The sequence below is a fragment of the Terrapene carolina genome, unplaced genomic scaffold, assembly GCF_002925995.2.
Source record: "Terrapene carolina triunguis isolate 2854851 unplaced genomic scaffold, T_m_triunguis-2.0 Scaffold66, whole genome shotgun sequence".
Lineage (NCBI taxonomy): Eukaryota > Metazoa > Chordata > Testudines > Emydidae > Terrapene > Terrapene triunguis.
The window spans coordinates 91,063,684-91,085,741 of NW_020664417.1; the positions used below are offsets into that span (position 1 = coordinate 91,063,684).

General features: G+C 48.4%; 1 protein-coding gene across 2 annotated transcripts in view; it reads left to right on the forward strand.

The window, feature by feature from the left end:
* SMYD1 (SET and MYND domain containing 1) overlaps positions 1-22,058 on the forward strand; it is a 45,089-nt gene that overhangs the window by 6,001 nt on the left and 17,030 nt on the right. Inside the window, exons 2-5 of one of the 2 annotated variants that reach the window (XM_024217739.1) lie at positions 9,591-9,767; positions 14,398-14,611; positions 17,598-17,728; positions 21,218-21,256. In XM_024217739.1, the coding sequence (XP_024073507.1) occupies positions 9,591-9,767; positions 14,398-14,611; positions 17,598-17,728; positions 21,218-21,256 (561 nt within the window). The remainder of the gene's footprint in view (positions 1-9,590; positions 9,768-14,397; positions 14,612-17,597; positions 17,729-21,217; positions 21,257-22,058) is intronic. The other variant, XM_024217740.1, reaches the window with a different exon arrangement.

The following is a 22,058-nucleotide window of genomic DNA, read 5'->3' on the forward strand; positions in this document are numbered from 1 at the left end:
TCCTTTGCTTTGACGGGTACATTTTTTACAAACCCTTTTCAGCTGCTGTCTACGTGTGCAGCAAGAAGGCTCCCCTTAACGACGGTGGAGAGGACCCCTCCATTCCCAGGCATTATCTCTCTCCTTGCTTCCCAGTACAGTACCCTTGTGTGTTTTTATCAGTCCTGTGGCTCTTTGCTGCCTTACAAGGAGCGTAATCTCTGCTGCACCTTTCTGCCCCCATGACTTGACAGCTGATAGAACACAGTCTTGCATTTCTGACCAGCACCCAGTTCTGCCATTTGACTCAAGAGAGCAAGCCACTGCTCCTGCTATTAGCACAGCACCTGCTGGCCAGCCTGCCTACTGTTGGCATTCCAGCATGCCTGATCATTGTCATCCTACAAGCCACTGTTTAACGTGGGACTTTACACTCTGCCTATAATCTTGTTTGCAATTGTCGCTTAATAAAGCTCTGTTTGTGTTGCAAAACCTAGAGTGGAGGGAGCAAGGCGTATGTTGTTAGCAGCACAGGTAGCAATGCTAGACGAATTAGAGCAGTGCTGGCCTTTCCATTGTAAGTAGAGAGGAACGATGGCTGTGTGGTTAAGGCGCTGGATGAGGCCTCGAAAGCTCTGGGTTGAAGTCCCAGCTCTGGCACAGACCTCCCATGCACAGTTTCTCTCAGCCCCAGTTTCCCATTTGCAAAAGGTGGGTGATAATCATAGGACTGGAAGGGACCTGGAGAGGTCATCTAGTCCAGTCCCCTGCACTCATGGCAGGGCTAATAAATAATGCTTCCTTTGCCTGTCCTGTCTATTTAGATTTGGAGCAAGGATTCTCCCTTCTAGGTGCATCACAGTGCCTACCTAGCACAATAATGCATTGCTTGTGGCCTTTGGCTGGTAGGTTTGATATCGTTATGTTTATTTGGATTCCCTTGTACTCAATAAGACATGCTTAGACTTATTGACACCCGCTTACCACTGTTAAGGGTGTGTTTCCACAGCAAAAGCTGTGCACAGGCTAGCCTACCTGAACTAGTTTGAACCCAGCTGGTTCAACAACAGCATTGAAGTAGGCTCCGTGTGAGCAGTACAAGCCCGACATGGCCCGTCAGTACATACTCAGTTTGCTAGCCTAGGCTGTGCTGTATTCACCGCCTTTGTTACCAGTGCTAACCAGATTCAAGCTAGCTCAGGCAGGCTAGCCTGTGCACATAGACATATCCTCAGTTTCCAGTTCATTCGTGGTATAACTCTGTATCGGAGACTGGGGTGGAAGGGTCCTGAAGGTTCTGGGGCTTACGGTAGAGGAGAGAAATGGCTTCCCCTTTTTTCCAAACAAAGCAAGTGACCAGGAGAGGCAGCTATACGGATGAAAGCTGTAGAGTTAGGTGCATTATGGGTGGGCTTCTGCCTCCCTCTGAAGTATCTGACATTGGGCACTGTCAAAGAAAGGATGTCAGATTAAACAGATCCTTGACCTATTGTGCTATTGGCACTTCCCAGGTGTTTTATGAGAGTCACAAATGAAGCCTTTATGTGCTCAGAGAGGAAAGTCTAAATCTCACCCTTTGAAGTGTAAACGGTAAGCTAGTAAACTACAGAGCCAGTTGGCTGCACCTGTTGTGTCCTCTGGATATAAATGTCCCTTGCATTTCAAATGAACTTTCTGGGGACAGCTGGTTCTTCTGAGAAACCTGCCATCGCCAGCCAGTCTGCATGAAAGAGGAAGGTGTTCTAAAGAGCAAACACAAGGGTATAACACAAGGGTATAAACGCCTCTTGAAAGGTGAGGCACATAAGCTAGAGAGGTTACTCGTTACCTTTTAGGTTTAATAGTAGGCTGGTGATGAGCATATGAAGACGTCAGTGACAAGTTCTAAATTGCTAACCTTTGAATTTTCCAAAGTCCACTTGATTCATTACTAACATCCTATGATGGTTGTTAATGCTAGTCTCCTGGTTGCATTTGGCTAATATTACAATCTGCCACCTAAAATCCGACCTGTGTTCAGTAATTTTGCAGTTTTTCAGAAGTCTTCTTTATTTCCTGGCCTCAGCTATGGTTTAATGTTGCTTGTATACTGTTAGACAGCTAACACATTGGATCCCAGAGGTGGCTGCACTTTAGGGTTACCAGACAGCAAATGTGAAAAATCGGGATGGGGATGGGGGGTAATAGGAGCCTATATAAGGAAAAGACCCCAAAATTGGGACTGTCCCTTTAAAATCGGGACATCTGGTCACCCTACTGCACTTCAGTGATAGGTAAACAGATTCCTATGTGTATATATGGTTTCATTCAGGAGAAAGCAAAGTTAGCTCCTTTTTTAGGGCCTGATCTTGCTGCCATTGAACCAATGGACAAACTTCCAGTGATTTCACTGGGAGCACAGTCAAGTCAGTATAAGGCAACATTTCAATCATTACATATATAGGACCTGATCCTGCAAATCCTTACCATGAGTGGTACTTGTGATGCTGGCGGACCAGGTGCCAGCTCATGCTGAAGCCCCCGGTTAATTCACTTGTGTATAAGGGTACGTCTATACTTACCTCCGGGTCCGGCGGTAAGCAATCAATCTTCTGGGATCGATTTATCGCGTCTTGTCTAGACGCGATAAATCGATCCCAGATCGATCCCGGAAGTGCTCGCCGTCGACGCCGGTACTCCTGCTCCGCGAGAGGAGTACGCGCAGTTGACGGGGGAGCCTGCCTGCCGCGTCTGGACCCGCGGTAAGTTCGAACTAAGGTACTTCGACTTCAGCTATGTTATTCACGTAGCTGAAGTTGCATATCTTAGTTCGAAGTGGGGGGTTAGTGTGGACCAGCCCTATAGATCAAAGTAATTGTTAAATGTAGAAGAGTGCATTTGGTGTTTAAACTTCATGAAAACTAGGTGCATTATTTTCACTTATCTGTATCCTGTTATACTATATTAGCAAACATTTACATTGTTAATATCCCATAACTAAATAACCCATCAAACAGGAAGAGGCCTTGTGGAATGCAAATGAAGAAATTTAACAGAAAAGTGCTAATTTCAAAGCAAGAGGTCATTGTGTGAATGATCAGAGGTCAAAGACTCTAAATGAGTTCCTCACTCTCTGTCATCAAAGGAAAAGCCCATGTGGGTAGTGACCCTGTCAGCTTGTTTTCTGAGAGAAGACACTATAAGTATGGATTCAAGGCAGGATCTCTGGACTGTCTGGACTCTTACAGAGAAATGTACTATATGCAAAGCGGAGATCCCAACAGATAATCTGGGTACTCTGAAAGACATTTGGGAAACTGGCAGTTTATTACATCACTGCCACCATTTGAAATTACAAACCATGACTCACCTGTGCATATAGTTTACCTGCTTTAACCTCTCAATAATACTCACTTCGTTAGCTAATAAACCTTTAGTTAGTTTACTATAGAATTGGCTGCCAGCGTTGTCTTTGGTGTAAGATCTGGAGTACCAATTGATCTAGGGTTAGTGACCGGTCTCTTGGGACTGGGAGCATCCTGATGTGGTGTGATTTTTGGTGTAAGTGACCTTTTATCACAAAGTCCAGTTTGTCTGGTTGGCAAGATATACTGGAGAGTCTAAGGGAACTGTCTGTGACTCCCTGGTAAGACTGGTACAGTGATCCAAGAGTTCACATTTGTTACTGGCTTGGGGAAATCTAATTATAGAACATACCCCCAGCTTGGGGTGTCTTCCCTGTTTTCTGACAGTCTGCCTGGAGGTAGGCACTCACAGTTGTGAACCACACCAGACAGCATGACAGTACTGCCTCATGCAAATAGTCCAGCTGGAGTCAATTATGGGGCCACTATTGGGATTAAAGACCATTCCCATGTGTTATAGTTTTTCGTACACAAAGACCAACCACACACTTTCCATCTGAATGATCTTTATTTTGCATTAAGAGAATAACTAAAACAAGAGATAACAAAATTAAAGACTTCATGGGAGAGAACAGAGAGTGTTTCCTCTGGAGCAGGCTGCATCTGAATGCCCAATGGCAGCTACCCCTGCAGCTGTGTGTATGTGGAGGGGCGTCTTCTCTCTGTTTAAAGGTGCACTACACAAAAAAGTAATAATGGAGACAAGTTCATTAATCATAACATGAATATGAGTTTGAAGGATTAGGCCCCTAGTGCATAAAGTGTATAAAGCATTTGGGGATGAAAAAATCTGTGTTGGTAGAACTTGTTTAATTGACTTTCTTCATATTATCAGTTTTTTAAACAGCACCCCGTCACCAGTGCAGTGAAGCCTTTTCTAGACTGGCGGCTGCATAGATTTCAGTCATTAGTTGCCAGCCATTGAAGTACCTGCTACCAGCCTTTGGGATGGAATGTGGCAGCTGTTTAACAGTGTATAGGCAACACTAAACAACAGCTGAGGGCAGAGAATACAGACGAATTCTATGAAAGTGCAAAACTCCTGAACGCAGGTAGATTTTAGGTGGACACAGTAATAGTAGCCAAATGTAGCCAGGACACCAGTATTAATGACCAAAACAGGGTGTTAGTAGTAATGAATCAAGTGCTAGTTTAAGCCCCAGTGTAGACAGACAAGGCTGCTATTTGCACTAGTAGAGCTTACTCCGGTTTTGAGCAGAAGTAATCTCATCTGTGCAAATAGAGGTACGGCTACACTTGTGGTTGTAATCAGGGCAATATCTCCAGTCTAAAATCAAAGACCTAAATCAATGATGGGTATGAACCATTGGAAAGCAGCCCGATGTATTGAAGAGGGGACACTTGGGGATTCCCTTGTACAGGAGTCAGTTTAGGTTCCAAACTCCCCTGTGTATGAACCAAACTATCTATGGTAGAATGAGAGCACCTCACAACTGTTAATATATTTATTTATCCTCACAACACCTCTTTGATGTAGGGCACTACACCGCAGCTTCCCTACTATTGTTATTTGGCTAGCTAGATCAAAACTAGCTCAGGCATGTCTATGCGTGCTCTGATTACAATGTAGACCTCTCCTTAGGGTACGTCTACACTGCAGCCAGGGCAGTGAATAGCAACTTGGATACAGGTACCCAAACTTCTTTAATCTAGTAGCTCACTGAAAGTAGCAGTGAGGACACAGCAGTGAGGACACAGCAGTGTGAACTGCTACCCCTCCCCCCTCCAGGCATGTATTCCCTTGTGCAGCTCACGCTGCAGCATCCTCACTGCTATTTTTAGCAAGCTAGCGAGATGAAAGCTAGCGCAGGTAACTGCACATCACGCACCCGGCTGCAGCGTAGATGTACCCTAGATGATTTACCCAGGGTAATGCAGGGGGTCTGTGGCAGGACAGAGAAATGAACCCATGTCTCTAAAGTCCCAGGCTAGGACCTGAACCACTGGATCCTTCCTCCGGCTGTCCCTAAGCTTGTGTTCAATGTCTACTACTATGTATTGTCAGCACCATGGCAGAGAGGACATTCCTGTTTTACCTACTTGGTGCTGTACCCACTTTACATTACAGACTTTTTTTTTAATTAGTGCTTTAATGTTTTAAATTCCTGCCAGATGCAGGGTGATCTGCATTAAAAAAGTGCATTTGTTTTTTCTATTCCCACACCATAAGTTATATGCTATGTTTCAGGTGGAACAGTCAATAAGGTTTCTATGACATTTTCCTTATTTCCCAATCCGACCTGTGTTCTGGAAACTTTCAGGCTCCTAATATTTCTTTATCTAGAGGATCATGTCTGCAATGCACTCTAACAGTCACAAACCTGTTTTTCCGGGAGTTAGACAGGCTCTTAGAGGAAAGGAAAATGATGCGGTAAACAGTAGCCAGGTAGATGGAGGGAGCTACAATTGTGACAAGGATTAGTTGCAGAGAGAACATGGTAAATGCTTTGTAAACAATGGTACTCAGTCGTATGGTAACAAGCAGTACCGTTCCCATGGATTGTCCTAAGAGTGTGCACTTTACTCGGACAGGCCCCGATTCAGCAAGGTACATGAGCTAACTTTAAGCATATGAGTGGCCCCTTTGATTTCTGTGAGACAGCTTACATACCTAACAGGTGAAGCAGAGCTAAAGCCATCCATTAGAAGGCAGTGACGCGTATCAACACTAGCCGTCTTGTTACAAATATCTCCAGGTGATTTATTGCTATCCAGTGCTCTTGCCATGTCTCTATGGTGGTGGGTAGGTTATGGGTGGTTTATGCCCTCGGCAAGTTATTTGTGGTTATGTCCCGGAGAAATCCTATGTGTCTGTTTGTCACACACACACAGAGCTTCTCAGCCCTTCCAGTAGAGTTGCTACCTGTACAGGTTTTTCCCAGAATTGTCCCCTTTTTTGAGGTAGCTCTCCTCAGAAATCTGTAAGGGTGCTCAGTAAACTCTGTCCTGTTTTATGGTCCCAGGATCACCCTAAATGTCCCCTTTTTTGTACCTCAGAGATGACCAGGTCTTAATTTGTGCCAGGGCTGAGCCCTGGCACCTCTAGGCTTGGCACTTCATAGTCAGTTATGAAAGTAAAAAAATTGTGTGAGCCCTGGCACCTCTTTCATTATAAATTAAGCACTGGAGGTGGAAACCCTAAACTCTCAATGAAAATGGGAGATAGAAACTGGTATCCCCAAGGGGGTGCCCAAAATCAGGACCTTCCCAAGTAATGTGGAAGATGGAACAGCTCTGGCTGGGGTCTTTGGGGACCATCTTGTGGAGAGCAAGCCAGGGAGCTCCATGATGTGCATTGCTGGGGTGTGTGAAAGTGACAGAAATGTCCCAGTGGACAAAGCAAGCACTCCTGTCTGTCAAGATGGATTTGCTAGCTGCAGTCCTTTATGGGAGATGTGAAGAATCATAGTAATCACTCTCATGAATTCATGGCTGAGGGAGGGTGAGTCAGTGGAGAGGGAGGAAGGAGAGGGAATAAGGGAGAGAAAATAAGTATGGGGGGCGGGGGGACTGGCTGGGGCAGCACTCCTAGGTTTTAAACCTCAGCTTGGCAGCTATTCATTTGACAAACAGGGAAAAAAAATTCGGGAACATTGGTGAGTGTGTGAGTGTCTTTACCTGCTTCGTGGGAGCAGCGGCGGATCCAGGCACCAGCACTCCAAGCGCGTGCCTGGGGCGGCAAACCGCGGGGGGCGCCCTGCCGGTCTCTGCGAGGGTGGCAGTCAGGCAGCCTTCAGTGGCGTGCCTGCGGGAGGTCCGCTGGTCCCGTGGATTCGGCGGCAATTCGGCGGTAGGTACGCTGAAGCCGCGGGATGGGTGGACCTCCCGCAGGCATGCCGCTGAATCCGCGGGACCCGGGGCCTCCCGCAGGCAAGCTGCCGAAGGCGGCCTGCCTGCCGTGCTTGGGGTGGCAAAAAAGCTAGAGCCGCCCCTGCGCAGGGCTGCCCAGAGGATTCAGGGGGACTGCGGCAAAGCAATTCCGGGGACCCCTTCCATAAAAAAAAGTTGCAATACTATAGAATACTATATTCTCGTGGGGGCCCCTGTGGGGCCCGGGGCCTGGGGCAAATTGCCCCACTTGCCCCCCCCCCTGGGGGGCCCTGCCCCTGCGTGGGAGAGGGTGAGGGGGGGAGTTCTTGCCTCCCGCCTCCCACTCCTCTTTGCTCCCAGTGCACTGAGGGATTTAGGCCTGCCTGTCCCACCCCTGCCATTGCATGGGGGGGGGGGGTGAAAATTAGTGCTTCTCTCTCGCCTGTGAGAAATGTCCCCCGTGGAGCCACAGAGAGCTTGGCAGCTGGGCTCTCACGCAGGTTTGAGCTCAGTTTAATCTATTGAATTCAGAGGAGTTACCCTCGAGTTACACCAGTGTAAAGAGGTCAGGATCAGGTCCTCTGCACTGACTGTGGCAGTTTTTTTCTGGTTCTGTTGAGTGACAGACTCACTAAAACAACGAGGCGTCCTTGTGGCACCTTAGAGACTAACACATTTATTTGGGCATAAGCTTTTGTGTGCTATAAAGCCACAAGGACGCCTCGTTGTTTTTGCTGATACAGACAAACATGGCTACCCCTCTAAATACTCACTAAATGAATTTTTAGGGCAAATTCTCAGTGGACAGGCAGCTAATGTTTTAACAAGGGCCTACCGGGAAAACCGTGTCCCTTTAGCAATGATGATACGAACCAGGAGTGCATATGCTGGAGACAGGAAGCTTGGCGGACTGGAGAATGCATCCATTTGTTCCCTCTTTTAAACAAAAAAGCTCTCTCATACTTATAGCCCAGGAAAGAGGCAACAGCACTTGGCAAAGACATTGATATTAACTGCACTTTGCTTGAAATGTTTATCCTTCCTTCCCGATAGGCATGTGGAATATATTGCTCAGTATTATTCAGTTTATTCGGTGTGATGACCTCATGGGGTTGGTGTGATGGGTTCGGTCACAGAGACCCCCTTGGGACTGTCACCTGATGTGCTGAAATTACCTCTGAGCCTGTTTTCCCTGCCAGCTTGGGACTCCAGAACCCTGCTTTGTTGAGCCAGACATGCTAGCCTGCTGCAACACAGACCCAGAGTCCGGGCCACGCCCCCAAAGCTGCAGACTTTAACTAAAAACAGCTCAGCAGGTTACCTGTCTCCAGCACCCAGACACCCAACCCCCAATTCGATCCAAAAACCCAAATAAATCCGTTTTACTCTGTATAAAGCTTATACAGGGTAAACTCATAAATTGTCTGCCCTCTATAACACTGATAGAGAGATATGCACAGCTGTTTGCTCCCCCAGGTATTAATCACTTACTCTGGGTATATTAATAAACAAAAGTGATTTTATTAAGTATAAAAAGTAGGCTTTAAGTGGTTTCAAGTAATAACAGACAGAACAAAGTAAGTCACTAAGCAAAATAAAACAAAACATGCAAGTCTAAGCCTAATACATTAAAAAACTGATTATAGGTAATATCTCACCCCCAGAGATGTTCCAATAAGCTTCTTTCACAGACTAGACTCCTTCCTAGTCTGGGCCCAATCCTTTCCCCTGGTACAGTCCTTGTTAGTTCCAGCAGACATCTTAGGTGGTAAACAGGGATATTCTCATGACAGGGACCCTTTGTCCTGCTGCACCCCCTTTTATAGTTTTGGCAGAAGGCGGGAATCTTTTGTCTCTCTGGGTCCCCACCCCTCCTTCTATATGGTCAGATGCCACTGTAAGACCTCATTCTTCATTACCCCTGGGCTGGCCCACAGATACACAGGAAGACTTGCAGGTAAATAAACCATTTACAACCAATTGTCCTAGTCAATATGAGCCATCAAGATTCTAAACCACCATTAATGGCCCACACTTTGCATAATTACAATAGGACCTCAGCGTTATACTTCATATTCAAAGTTTCAGATACAAGAATGATATATTCATACAAATAGGATGAATATATTCAGTAGGTTATAAGCTTTGTAATGAGCCCTTACAAGAGACCTTTTGCATAAAGCATATTCCAGTTACCTCATATTCACACTCATAAGCATATTTCCATAAAACATATGGAATGCAACGTCACAGCTGGGACCTAGGCTATCCTCCCTGGGAACATCTCCATGGAGCCTGGGGCCAGCTGGGAAGTTTGGATCGGGATCCGATGGACTTTTCCTGGGTGCTGACTGCCGTCTCCTTTTGTCTTTTTAGCCTCACTCATCTGGTCTGCCACACCTGCTTTAAAAGGCAGGAGAAGCTCCACCGCTGTGGTCAGTGTAAGTTTGCCCACTACTGTGATCGAACCTGCCAGAAGGACGCCTGGCTGAACCACAAACATGAATGCTCTGCCATCAAGGCGCATGGGAAAGCGCCCAACGAAAACATCAGGTGAGAGGGCAAGGGTGATGATTTTGGTCTGGTTCCTGAGTAGGCCTGAAAAATGTAGGCTTGAGGGGGGGCTTCTCTTCTGTGCTCACTCCTCTCCACCCCTCCCTACCTGTCGCTTTCCCTTAAGGTAGGAAAAAAGTGGGAGTGCAGTGGTCTCCAACCTTTTTACGCCCAAGATCACTTTTTGAATTTAAGGGCAACCCAGGATCTACCCTGCCCCTTCCCCGAGGCCCCGCCCCTTCCCCGAAGCCCCACCCCATTCACTCCATCCCCCCCCCCCCCCCCCCCGTGTCTCGCTCTCCCACACCCTCACTCACTTTCACTGGGCTGGGGCAGGGGGTTGGGATTCCAAAGGGGGTGTGGGCTCTGGGCAGGGGCCGAGGGGTTCACAGTGTGGGAGGGGGCTCAGGGCAGAGCCTGGGGCAGGGGGTTGGGGTGCAGGAGGGGGTGAGGGGTGCAAACTCTGGGAGGGAGTTTGGGTGCAGGAGTGGCCTCTGGGCAGGAGGGGGTACAGGGTGTGGGCTCTGGGAGGGGGTTAGGGCTAGGGCAGGGGATTGGGGTGCAGGAAGGGGTTTGGGGTGCTGACTCTGGGAGGGGGCTCAGGGCTGGGGCAGGGCTTTGGGGTGTTGGAGGGGGTTCGGGGTGCAGGAGGGGGTATGGGGTGCTGGCTCTGAGAGGGGGCTCAGGGCTGGGGGTTGGGGTGTGGCATCCCGCCGGGGGCACTTATCTCGGGCAGCTCCCGGGCGGTAGTGCAGCAAGGCTAAGGCAGGGTCCCTGCCTGCCTTGGCCCCATGCTGCTCCCGTAAGGGGCCAACGTGCCCCTGTGGTCCCTGGGTGGGCAGGCGGGGGCAGGGCCGGCTCCAGGCACCAGCCGAGCAAGCTAGTGCTTGGGGTGGCAGCTTGAAGGAGGCGGCATTCCGCCCAATCCTGGGGCGGCACGGCCGCTTTTTTTTTTTCGGTGGTGTTCTGCTCCAGCTGCCCTGTAGGGGGCGGCGGCGCGGAGAACGGGAGCGCCCTGCAGCAAGCCCGGCAGGGCAGCCCGCGTCCTTCCCTCCCAGCCGACCGGAGCAGCGCAGAGCCCTCCCGGCAGGCAGCGGGGCCGCGTGGCAGCGCCCTGCTGAAGCCCTGGCCGCTCCCCTTCTCTCTCTTTCCCCCCTGCTCCCTTCGCTAGCCGGGGCACATCTGCAGCGCAGGGAGTTCCCCTGCGCCCTGGCTCTGGCCGCGACACAGGTCTTTTTTTTTTTCTTGCTTTGCCATTCTGGCCGCCCCGGTTTTTTTTTTTTTTTTTGGTTGCCCTGGGCGGGGGGCACGTGGCTCCGCGCGCTGCCCCTCTCTACAGGCACCACCCTGCAGCTCCCATTGGTCACAGTTCCCCGTTCCCAGCCAATGGGAGCTGCGGGGGCAGTGCTTGCAGGCAGGACAGCGCATGGAGACCCCTGCCCCTCTGCCCCCCGGGGCTGCGGGGGCATGCTGGCCACTTCCGGGAGCGGTGTGGGGCCGGGGCAGGCAGGGAGCCTGCCTTAGTGGCAGTGGTCAGCCCCGCTGCACCACCGGAGATCGCGATCAACTGGGAGAGTCTCTAGGATTGACCAGTCGATCGCGATCGACCAGTTGGTGACCACTGCTCTAGTGTATGGAATTAGAACTGCTCACTTGTGTGTCTTAGATTCTACACTGGAAAGAGCAATAGGGGATTCTCTTTTAGTTCAAGTGGTAGGGGCCTGTGCTTTTTGGAGCAGGCAGATCAGAGTTATTATTATTTATTATTTGTATTGTGCTAGCGCCCAGAAGCCCTCATCCTGGACCAGAACCCCATTGTGCTGGGCGCTGTACAAACATAGACCGTCCCTGCCCCAGGAGACTTACAGTCTCCATCCCTGCTGTCTCTGGGAAGGTCTGAATGGCGGTGGCATTCAGCATGGTGAGGATTATGGGCGGCTAACGGTCCATCTACAATACACAGTGGAGGAGAATGCAACACAACGAAAGAGTCAGGCTCCTTCCCCTCTCAAACCATTTCCTCACTCGTCCCTAGAAGGAGCTGAGCCATCAGAGCTGCACACGGCTGAGTGTGCTTTGCATTGCTGTACTGACCGCGCACAGTGTGTCAGCCGGCAGGCGAGGGCCTCCAGGGAAAGGAGACAGAAGGGGTTTCTGAAGACGCTCCGGGAAGGGGTTATGCTCTGTGTACTGCATCACTCAGAGGGATAGGATGGGGAGAGTCCCTTTTCTCCCTTACCTCTGCTGTGACTCTCAGTTCTTGGCCTGCCACCTGCACTGCCCACCTGCCATTCGCTGCCCCCGGTGTTTGAATTCAGCACGCAAACATGCTGGGCCTTACAGGGTGTCTCGGGTAACGTAATGCTGTAGTATAACCCACTAATTCAAGGAGGATATGAGTTGTTACAGCCCCCAGCTTGGGCGCTGGGCTCTAGCTCAAACTGTAGCAGCTCGTGATTGTAGCTGTGGAGGCCCCTGTTGTGTTGGCCAAGAGGGCGACTGTCACAGAAGCACACTGTATTCAAACACCGGGCAACTGAGTCCAGCCTGACCCCACCTGAATCCCTGTCCTCACTTTTCTCCAGCAGTCGGGCCTCCCCTGATGGAACTGTGGCTTGAAGTTCTATTGGGCCCTGGACTCTGCGTGTGATCTGCCATTGCTTGGAAGGGCTTTGGGGGCCTCTGAGACCTAGGGCCTCTTGGGAGATGGACCTGTAGTACCATCTGACCCTGACCGTATGCCACTCTGTGTTTGTTTTGTATTGTGTCACACTGGTGTACCCATACATGCTCTTTGGGGCAAGGACCTGCTATTTGTCCAACCCCAATCACCTACTGAACAGTGCTGTGTACACTTCCAGCCGTGTATAAATAACGCAGCAGAGGAGAGGAAAATCCATTCATTGCTTGGGAAGCTACTGAATGTTTGGAGTTGCGGGGACAGACAGCTTAGAGCGGTGAGGAGAGCTGGAAATAGCTTTGGCCTTTCACTTGCTCACTCCAAATAAATCGGGGAATCTGCTGGTAGCTCTAAGGAAGGTAGGTCTAAAAGCCGTTCCTTCCAACAGCAAAGTTGACAGACAGCGCTCGCCATCCAGAAAATAACAAACATTTCTGCAGAGAAGCAAGTTAATCCCCCCTTAAAATGAGAAGTTAAAAGGCAGGTTGGCTTTCGCTAGGACATGGAATTGCCATCTGCTTTCCCTGGGTTTAGTCTGTGCCTCACTGTAGAGTTCCTTCACTTATCAGGCTAGCTATTAATAGCCTCTGTATAAAAATACCCCTTTGTGATACATGAGACTGAAAGGTATTGTTAGCTAGTGGCACACGTAGCTCCAGGGGCTAGCAATCACTCAGACGGCGCTGGCATTGGAGTGTGTGTTGCCAACCACCAGTGTGGGTGTTCAGCCTGCAGGACAAGCAGAGGAAGGATGGAGACCGCATTGCCACTTTTAAACTAACATGTTAACAGTTGCACTGTGCACATCGTCCACCCACGGGGCCTGTGGAGCTCAGGGTGCATTATCCTTCGATGGCTCCACTCCACAGGGGGACCCCCCTTCATGGGGGTCCACTAGGCAGCCACTAGCTGTGGGAGCTCTGTCAGGCCTTCCATGCTGCCAGGAGTGGTGCTGGAGTCCCAGAGGGTACACATAGAGTGGAGAGTGGGTGTGGTGAATAAGAAGGTGCCATTTCTCAGCTCTGACTCTGTAGAGGAAGGATTGACTAGTGGTTAGAGTGATGGCTGGAGACCTAAGTTCAATTCCCCGCTCTGCCATAGACTTTCTCTGTGATCTTGGACAAGTCACTTAGGCTAGGTCCACACTACCCGCCTGATTCGGCGGGTAGAGATCGATCTTCTGGGATCGATTTATCGTGTCCAGATGAGCCGCGATAAATCGATCCCAGAAGTGCTCCCCCGTCGACTGCGGAACTCCTGCTTGACGAGAGGAGGAAGCGCTGTCGACGGGGGAGCTTGCCTGCGTCGCATGGACCCGCAGTAAGTAAACTTAGTTCGATCTAGGAAACGTCGACTTCAGCTACGCTATTCTCGTAGCTGAAGTTGCGTTTCCTAGATCGATCCCCCGCCCCAGTGTGGACCAAGCCTTAGTCTATTTCAGTTCCCCGTTTGTAAAATGGGGGTAATAGCACCCACTCCCTGCCCGTGGAGGATATATACATTAAAGAGTGTGAGGTGCTCGGATGACCAGGTAAGCACGGTAATTAGAGCCACAAGTTAATACATTTCATACCATGTTTTAAAAATGAAAAAAATTACCGAACTCCCTGGTTTAAGAGTTTCGTGCTTTACTTTACACAACTAGAGAGAGGACACGAACAACAGAAAATTCTCGTCACTTTTCTCCTTTAAGACGCTGCATTGTTTTCCTTCAGTGCTTTGAAGGGCATGTTCAGTTGTATTGGTAGCTACCTGCAAAGGGAGCCAGGAGCCACTGATTAAACTAATTCCAGATGAGAAATTCATCAAGGCCAAATCCCACCCCTGCTTTGCCCTAGTGCAGTGTGATAGCCTCCATTCGGTCCCTGCCACCTTGCTGGGCCTGGGTTTGATTGTCTGTGGATTGCACTAGCACACTGGAGTTTCCTAACACGCTTCTGTATTGGCCAGGCTGGCAGCCCGCATCATGTGGAGGATAGAGCGAGAGGGAGGTGGCCTTACGGAGGGCTGCTTGGTCTCCATCGATGACTTGCAGAACCACGTGGAGAACTTCGGAGAAGAGGAGAAGAAAGAGCTGAGAGCCGACGTGGAGAGTTTCCTCAATTTCTGGCCCCCCCAGAGCCAGCAGTTTGGCATGCAGTACATCTCTCATATATTCGGAGTGGTATGTCAGCCTCCTGGGAGAACAAAGCGAGAGCTATTTATAATGCCCAGGGACAAGGGCTATGCTGAGTTCACAAAGAAGGTTGAAAATGAGCCTTCTGCCACTGACCTCTGTAGCCAATTAGTTGATTTTATCATCCATTTATCATTGTGCTATGTGGCGTTATGGTCAATGCATATGCTGTTGCAAATATAATCAATGTATGCTAAATAGACTTAAGTTGCAGGATTATAGAAGTATAAGATTGACAAGTATTTAGGAGTGATGAGTGTGTATTAGATACATAAGTAAAGCATGGCTGGAATGCAAACCTACAGACTGAGGCCTGTCAGATTTTTGCTTAGACAAACTAGGCCATAGACTTAAGAACACTTGACATGAGTGGATGACGTAGGAATAACCCTATGTCAGTAAGGCCACAAGACTACTGAAAAAGATGTGCCAATAGTTAACGTTATGGAAACCTAGATTGCAATAAACTGCAAGCTGATGTCCAAGATCATGAGACACCTGATTGTAAAATCATGGAATGTTCTGTCCTGACTGCAGGGTACATGTTGTGTGTAGCTGCTATGAGAATAAGAGGACCTAAGAAACAACCTATGTAAAATGGGGCTCCCCAGTATTCACAGGGTGTGGATGTACAGATAAGGAAAAGAGGGTTGAAACCCTCATGCATATGCATAAGATGTTAGGTGTGGACAGAACAATACTTCCCAGTAAAGTAGTTTGCACTTTTCACTAAGGCTCTCCCGACCCCTTACAAACAGTGAGGAAAAACCACGAGGAGTCCTTGTGGCACCTTAGAGACTAAAAAAATTATTTGGGCATAAGCTTTCGTGGGCTAAAACCCACTTACCCAATTACTTTTTGTAATGCTAACAAGGCCAATTCAATCAAGGTGGACTACTTTCCCTCTGTTGACATTCACCCCTTCTTGTCAACTGTTGGAAACAGGCCACTTCCACCTTGATTGAATTGGTCTCATTAGCATTGACCCCCCACTTGGTAAGGCAACTCCCATCTTTTCATGTGCAGTGATATATATACTGCTTACTGTATTTTTCACTCCATACATCTGATGAAGTGGGTTTTAGCCCATGAAAACTTATTCCCAAATAAATTTGTTAGTCTCTAAGGTGCCACAAGGACTCCTCATTGTTTTTGCTGATACAGACTAACAAAGCTACCCCTCTGAAACAGTGAGGAGTTTCCCCCAGTACCAGAATTCCTATGTGACCTTGGGCAAGTCATTTAGTCTCTGCCTCAGTTCCTCATCGGTAAATGGGAATTGAGGCACAGCGAGTCCAAGTGACTTGCCCAGTGGTAAACTGAGTTCTGCTTGGTGTAGCAGAGAGGGAGGCCTCAGCATAGGCGCTGACTCCGTGGGTGCTCTGGGGCTGGAGCACCCATGGAAAAAAAAAAGTGGTTGCTCAGCACCCACCGGTGGCCCTGTCGATCAGCTCCTCCCTCTCCCTCCCAGCGCCTCCCATCTGCTGCGGATCAGCTGTTCAGCGGCGGACAGAAGGCACTGGGAGGGAGGGGGCAGAGCAAGGGTGGACACACTCCGAGGAGGAGGCAGAAGGGGGTGGGGTGGCGGCAGAGTGGGGCTGGGAAGGGGCGGTGTGGGGTGGGGACGGAGCAGGGGCAGGAAGAGGCGGGGTGAGGTAGGGACAGGAAGAGGTGGGGCAAGGTGGGGCCTGGGGGGAAGGAGTGGAGTGGGGGCAGGGCCTGGGGCGGAGCAGGGGTCGGGCACCCCTGGGGAAATGAGAAAGTCGGCGCCTGTGGGCCTCAGTGTACCAGTTATGGCTCTGATTCTCTGCCTGGCCCTGGTACTGGTGAGAGTCGACATGAGGATGCTGTAACGTAAACAGTCCCAAAGAACCATCACCAGCTGAGGATAGACGGACAGAGTGTGCTCCAGTGATTCCTTCTCCCTGCACCGGGGGCCGATGGGAGGGTTGCATAGGAATTGGCTATGCTGACGCTCAGCCTGCTGGGGGAATCCCCAGCTAGGGGGATGCAGCCAGTCTCTGCTCCCTCTGTGCTGCTCCATTGGGTCAGTGTCAGGAATAACAGAGTCCAGACTCCCTCTCACCTCTGCTAACTGCTAGACTACACTCTGCTGGTCCTTGGCTGGAGGATAGGATCAGGGAGGCCAGGAAAGGAAATAAAACAGATAGTAGTTGAGTGAATTATTTCCTAGTGAACAGTTCATTTGATGGATTTCCCCTCATTTTCTGTCTGTGAATTGTCTTAGGACACCTTATGTTTTTTGATACTGAAATTAGTCACTGAATAATGACTGCAAATAATTCTCAGTTTGTCGGTCATTTGGGAGTTGCCAGGATGTGACAGGCGAAAGTCATTACGAACTGGGTTATTTTTATTTGGATACAGAGGTCACGTGACATTGTGGTGTTCTCAGATTGGGTGAGAGTAGCCTGTAGAATTAGGTTGATACAGGTACTCTCACACGTTTGGAATTTGCTTCCTGTGGCTGTTCTGAACAAATTGCTTAAAAGTCCCTTTTCCCACGCGACACGTTTGCTGGAATATTTGCAGAAAGTGAACACAAAAGGGGCTTGAACACACTCAAAGCAACAGTATTTACAAATGGGAATAAATATTAGCAGACAGTATTTTGCAGTATTCGCTCCGCTCTGCTCACTGGATCATGCAGTCTGTCTGCTCGAGTTCTGCATTGTGAACTTTCTCGTGCTTTGTCCAGGCTAAAGGATGCTGTTTCTAGCACTCCTTGTGTGTATCTCTCCCTTGTTCCCAAAATTTGAAGGCCACGCCCCTATGCCTGGAGCACAGAAAATACACATTTTATGAAGAATCAGTGGGAAATATTCCAAAATCTAGGGTGCTATCTGGGGCTCATTTAAGTCAATGGCAAAACACCCGTTGAATTCAATAGGGCCAAGATTTCACCATTATTCTCCTCCCCTAATACTTTTTTTGCCTATGTTTTGGGGAGTAGATAAACTGCAATGGCTTCACCCTGAGTGACCAAAGGGGACTGCAGGCTGTCGGCGTGGGCGTCTTCCCCAATCTCTGCCTGGTGAACCACGACTGCTGGCCTAACTGCACCGTCATATTCAACAACGGCAAGTGAGTCCATTTCCATTCTAACGTTTGCCCCAATGCTTGACTCATTTTCCAGATTTGGTCCCAAGCCTCACGTTGTGCACCTTGGGAAAATCCCTGGGTTTCCTCTTTTTCTGGCTTGTTTGTGGAAAACAAAATATTAGACACAGGAAAGCCAGACCCCTTAATGGTGAGCTGCAGGGCTGCTGCTTTTTCTGTCTTTTGTTGTTGTTGTTGTTGTTATTGTTTTTTGGTGCACAAAACAAATATGCAAAAGACGCCTAGAAGGCCAGGTCCAAACCATTGAAGCCATTGTTTCAATTGATTTTAGTGGGTTTTGGATCAGCCCCATAACGCTCAAATGGAGTAAAATAGTAACAAGACATATGGGTTACACTTTATATTAAGGTTCCACTTATAAATAATTTACAGTGAATGGATGATTATGGTAAAGCAATTGTTATAAGAGTCCAGGTCAATAGGTTGCTTATAACTGTGGCTTGTAACCACCTTGATGAGTTTGTAACCATCTATAACAGAAAATACTCATGTGTCTGGCATGCTTATAATATCTGGTAATCATTTATTAACCCTTAATGAACCATTTATAAATGGAACCTTAATATCAATTGTGACTGATGTATGTGAACTGAGACCCTCATGTAAATATGGTGCTGAGCACCCACAATTCCTCCGGAGGTCACCTAAAAATAATAGCTGAGACTGAAAGGGAGTGTGCAAGTTCCAATGGAAAAGTTCCAGTTGGACAGGGCTGGTAGGTTGCCAGCTGCCAGAACATTTGTCCAGCCAAGTCAATGGGAGGGGTGTGTGTGTTCAGCACCTCTTGAGATCATGCCCGCAGATTTTAACATACAAGGAAGGCCAGATCCTCAGCTGGTGTGAATGGGCATTGCTCCATTGACTTAAACTGACCTATGCTGAGTTACGCTAGCTGGGGATCTGGCACACAGTGTATAAATCCGAGCAAAAACTCCTGTCACTTTAATTAAAATAAGAAAACCTCAGAATGGCTGTATTGTTCGTAGGGTTTGTCACATACTGTTTTCACAAAAACTAAATGTTGGGCCTAAATCAACCTAACAGTATCCCCTTAATTATCTTCCTCGTGCACCAAAACTGGGAGCTTTAGGGGTGCCAGGAATCGGACTGTAACCCTCATGGCATCTACCGACCAGTCAAGCTTCTACGTCCACCAATGGGGAATGAGAAAAGAGCAGGAAACTGCTTTGTAACTGTCAGATTTGGGGAGATAGGGCCTGATCCAAAGACTCTTGGAGTCAATGGGAGTCTTTCCATTAACTTCAGTGGGCTTTGGATCAGACCTATGTCATGGTGATGGGACCTTATAAGAACCTAGATAGATAGCGAAGTAATGAGATCAACAACTCTCACATCTGATCTTGGCTCTTTGGCAGTTATGTACGCCCATGCCCACATTCTGTTACTGAATGTTTTTTAAAAAGGCATTTCAGTTCACTTTCAATAGGCACTGCACACTGGGCCTGGGTTACTTGCAGTGCTATCTGTCATGCCAAGTGTTTGCCTTTAAAAGATGGAGAACATTTTGAGCTGCATTCTAATCTCAGATGCGTGGCAAACACTGGCCTGTCCCTTTAGGACTCTGCTACTATGCATAAACCCCAAATCCTCCCCTGTGAATGAGGGTACATGCATTGTTTCTTTAATCTGTGGCAGGAAGAGGGCTGGGGATGTTCTGAGGCAGAAACTCTCCAGGGAAACAAGGAAAGAGTAGATTTCAGGACAATGCTATTTCCCTGCTCCTAATTAATGTCCTTGTTCAGTGTTAGAAGAAAGTGACTCCTTCTGTGATTATTTGCCATTGCCACATGACACGGCTGCACAGACCTGGGCTGCACACTGCAGATCTACCCAGGGCCTGGGCTGCAGGAACTTTTCCTCTCTGCTCCCAGGATGGCAGTGGAGCTTCTCCATGCTTGCTATTCCAGCCACAGCTGTAGGACTAGCTTCCACACTGCCTGTATCCCTCTCCATTGGGAGCGATGGCCCAAGAACCCATGTGACAGCTGTTCCAGTGGTCTCCCCTCACCTTGCTCCCAAATGCCGACTGTGCAGCCATGGGCAAGGACTCCTTCTGGAGCTGGCCTCTGCAAGGCACAGGGAAGTGCACCTACTCCATGGGCTCGCCAGAGCCTGCCCCTCTGTATTGTGATGTCAGTGAGGTTCTGCCACAGACAGGTCTCCTGGGTCCCCATACTCTGGGCTGTGCTGAGGAAGTGCGAGCACACTAGCAATGTGCGAGCACACTAGCAATTGGTTACATAGACACGCATCAACGCCCACCACATGTCTGAGCTTAGAATCTGCTCCTTTGCTTGGAACATTGCTGTTTCTCATGGGTCCTGAGGCCTATTACTATTTTAGCTCTAGATTTCCCGGGCCCTGTGTGGAGTGAGTTGGAGGTCTCAGTACAGTGCTTAGGAAACAAGTGTTCATATGGCAAACCAAGGGGCACTGCAGCTGGCAGCTTCAGCTGAGTTTCAGAATTAACTTCCCTGGAAAATGTGGAGGGAAAAATCATACATTTAAGATGGTTTAAAACATGACTTTACAGATGATTTATTATCTGGTTAGTTACTGCTCTCCCAAATCCCCTCTCAAAGAAAATGTCCCAGACACTGGTATTCTCCAGATCTCTATGCAGTTTCCCCCCCTCCCCCCCCCCCCCCCAATGAATTTACCAAGACTTGCAAAGTGGGTAAACATGTGAACAAATATCGTGTTCAGGACATCTGCTTACCACTCGGTGGAGTCAGGAAGGACACTCTCCACCCCTCTTGCAATTGGCCAGGTGCATTATAGTGGTTTCTTGTCTTCCTCTGAAACCAGTAATAGGTAATGGGGCCTGCTCCCATGACAGTCAATGGATATTTTGCCATTATTTTTAATGGGGCTCATCAGATATGATCATTTCTATGTTTCTAATAACTGGGCCTGATTTTCCTTTCATGCTGGTTTTAAGCCAGTGTATATCTATTGGTGTCAATGGAGTGATTCATGATTTATGGAAAAAAATCAGATCCATTCTTTCCATAATGTTGCAAAACATGAGTCTCTCTCATCCAGTGACTGAGGTTGTCCATATATGCCCAGTTCCTAGCAGATAACACCTGTCCACGGCTAAACTAACTGCAGACAGAGCTGATTCCCCCTTGACACTCACATGCGGTCTTGTGCAGAATGCTCCTTAAGTCACAGTGCCGGGACAGCTGCCAGCTGAAAGTGCCCCAGGCCACCAGTGGCCGATTCGGTTACAGCAGCTGTATAGTGACAGCAGAGAGCTATGTTGCTTCAGACTCCACCCTGCAACCGGATACGTGTCTGTCCCTGGGACCCCTGTATGTCCCCCAGACCGTGCGCAGCTACTGTTCCATATACTGTATGTGCCGATTCCATTTTGCTTGTGTCGTATGTGTACCTGTGTAAACTGCAGATGTCTGTTTTGTCTTTCAGTCATGAGGCTGTAAGATCAATGTTCCACACACAGATGAGGTGGGTTGGTCTTGTAAGCATAATCCTTCCCCTTTGACCTTCCCTTCTGACCCTGTGTTAACTAAAAGCCACAAGCAACAATGATGAGGCTTGAAGCTGCCTCGGTTTGTGGATAGTTTCACTCTCCCCATTCTCGGAATGTAAATGTTTCCCCCCCCCCCCCCCCCATGTGTAAAGCCCCACTAAACCCAAAGCCTCCCTTTGTAACCTCTGCATTTTATAGTAGATTTTTAAAAAAGCTGACACTATTCAGTATGCTCATACCTGCCACTTGTTAATGCCCTCTCTGTCTCCTCATTCCTTCCTTCCCCTGCCCTGCTTCAGTATTTCCCTTCATGCACTCTTCACTCCTGTTCTCTCAACTACAGAAAGAGCATGAAAGTCCAGCAAGGCCTCGCTAACCTTGCCCAGCCCCAAATAATTGCAATAAAACCTGGTTTATTATGAGATGAGAAGTGATTGCATTACTGACAAACTAAATACTCTGTGTTTCTTTGTAACAAACAGTTCCCTCTGGATGCACTGACTACAGTGGCAATACACTGAGATTTAGATGTCATCCATTTTTACCTTTACAGTTGTTCCTGTTATGCCTTTTTACGATGCCACTGTTACCTGTTCAAAATATTTTCCTGTGTGGTGTTTTAAAAGGATTTTTAAAGGTGTATTTTTTTTTAAATTCTCTGGTTACCTCATTGCACTTGATATCTTGCAATCTGTTTAGTTTAAAGGGACACTGTTGTCTTAACATATATCATCCAGAATCTCAACACATGTAAACCAGCATAGCTCCATTGACTTC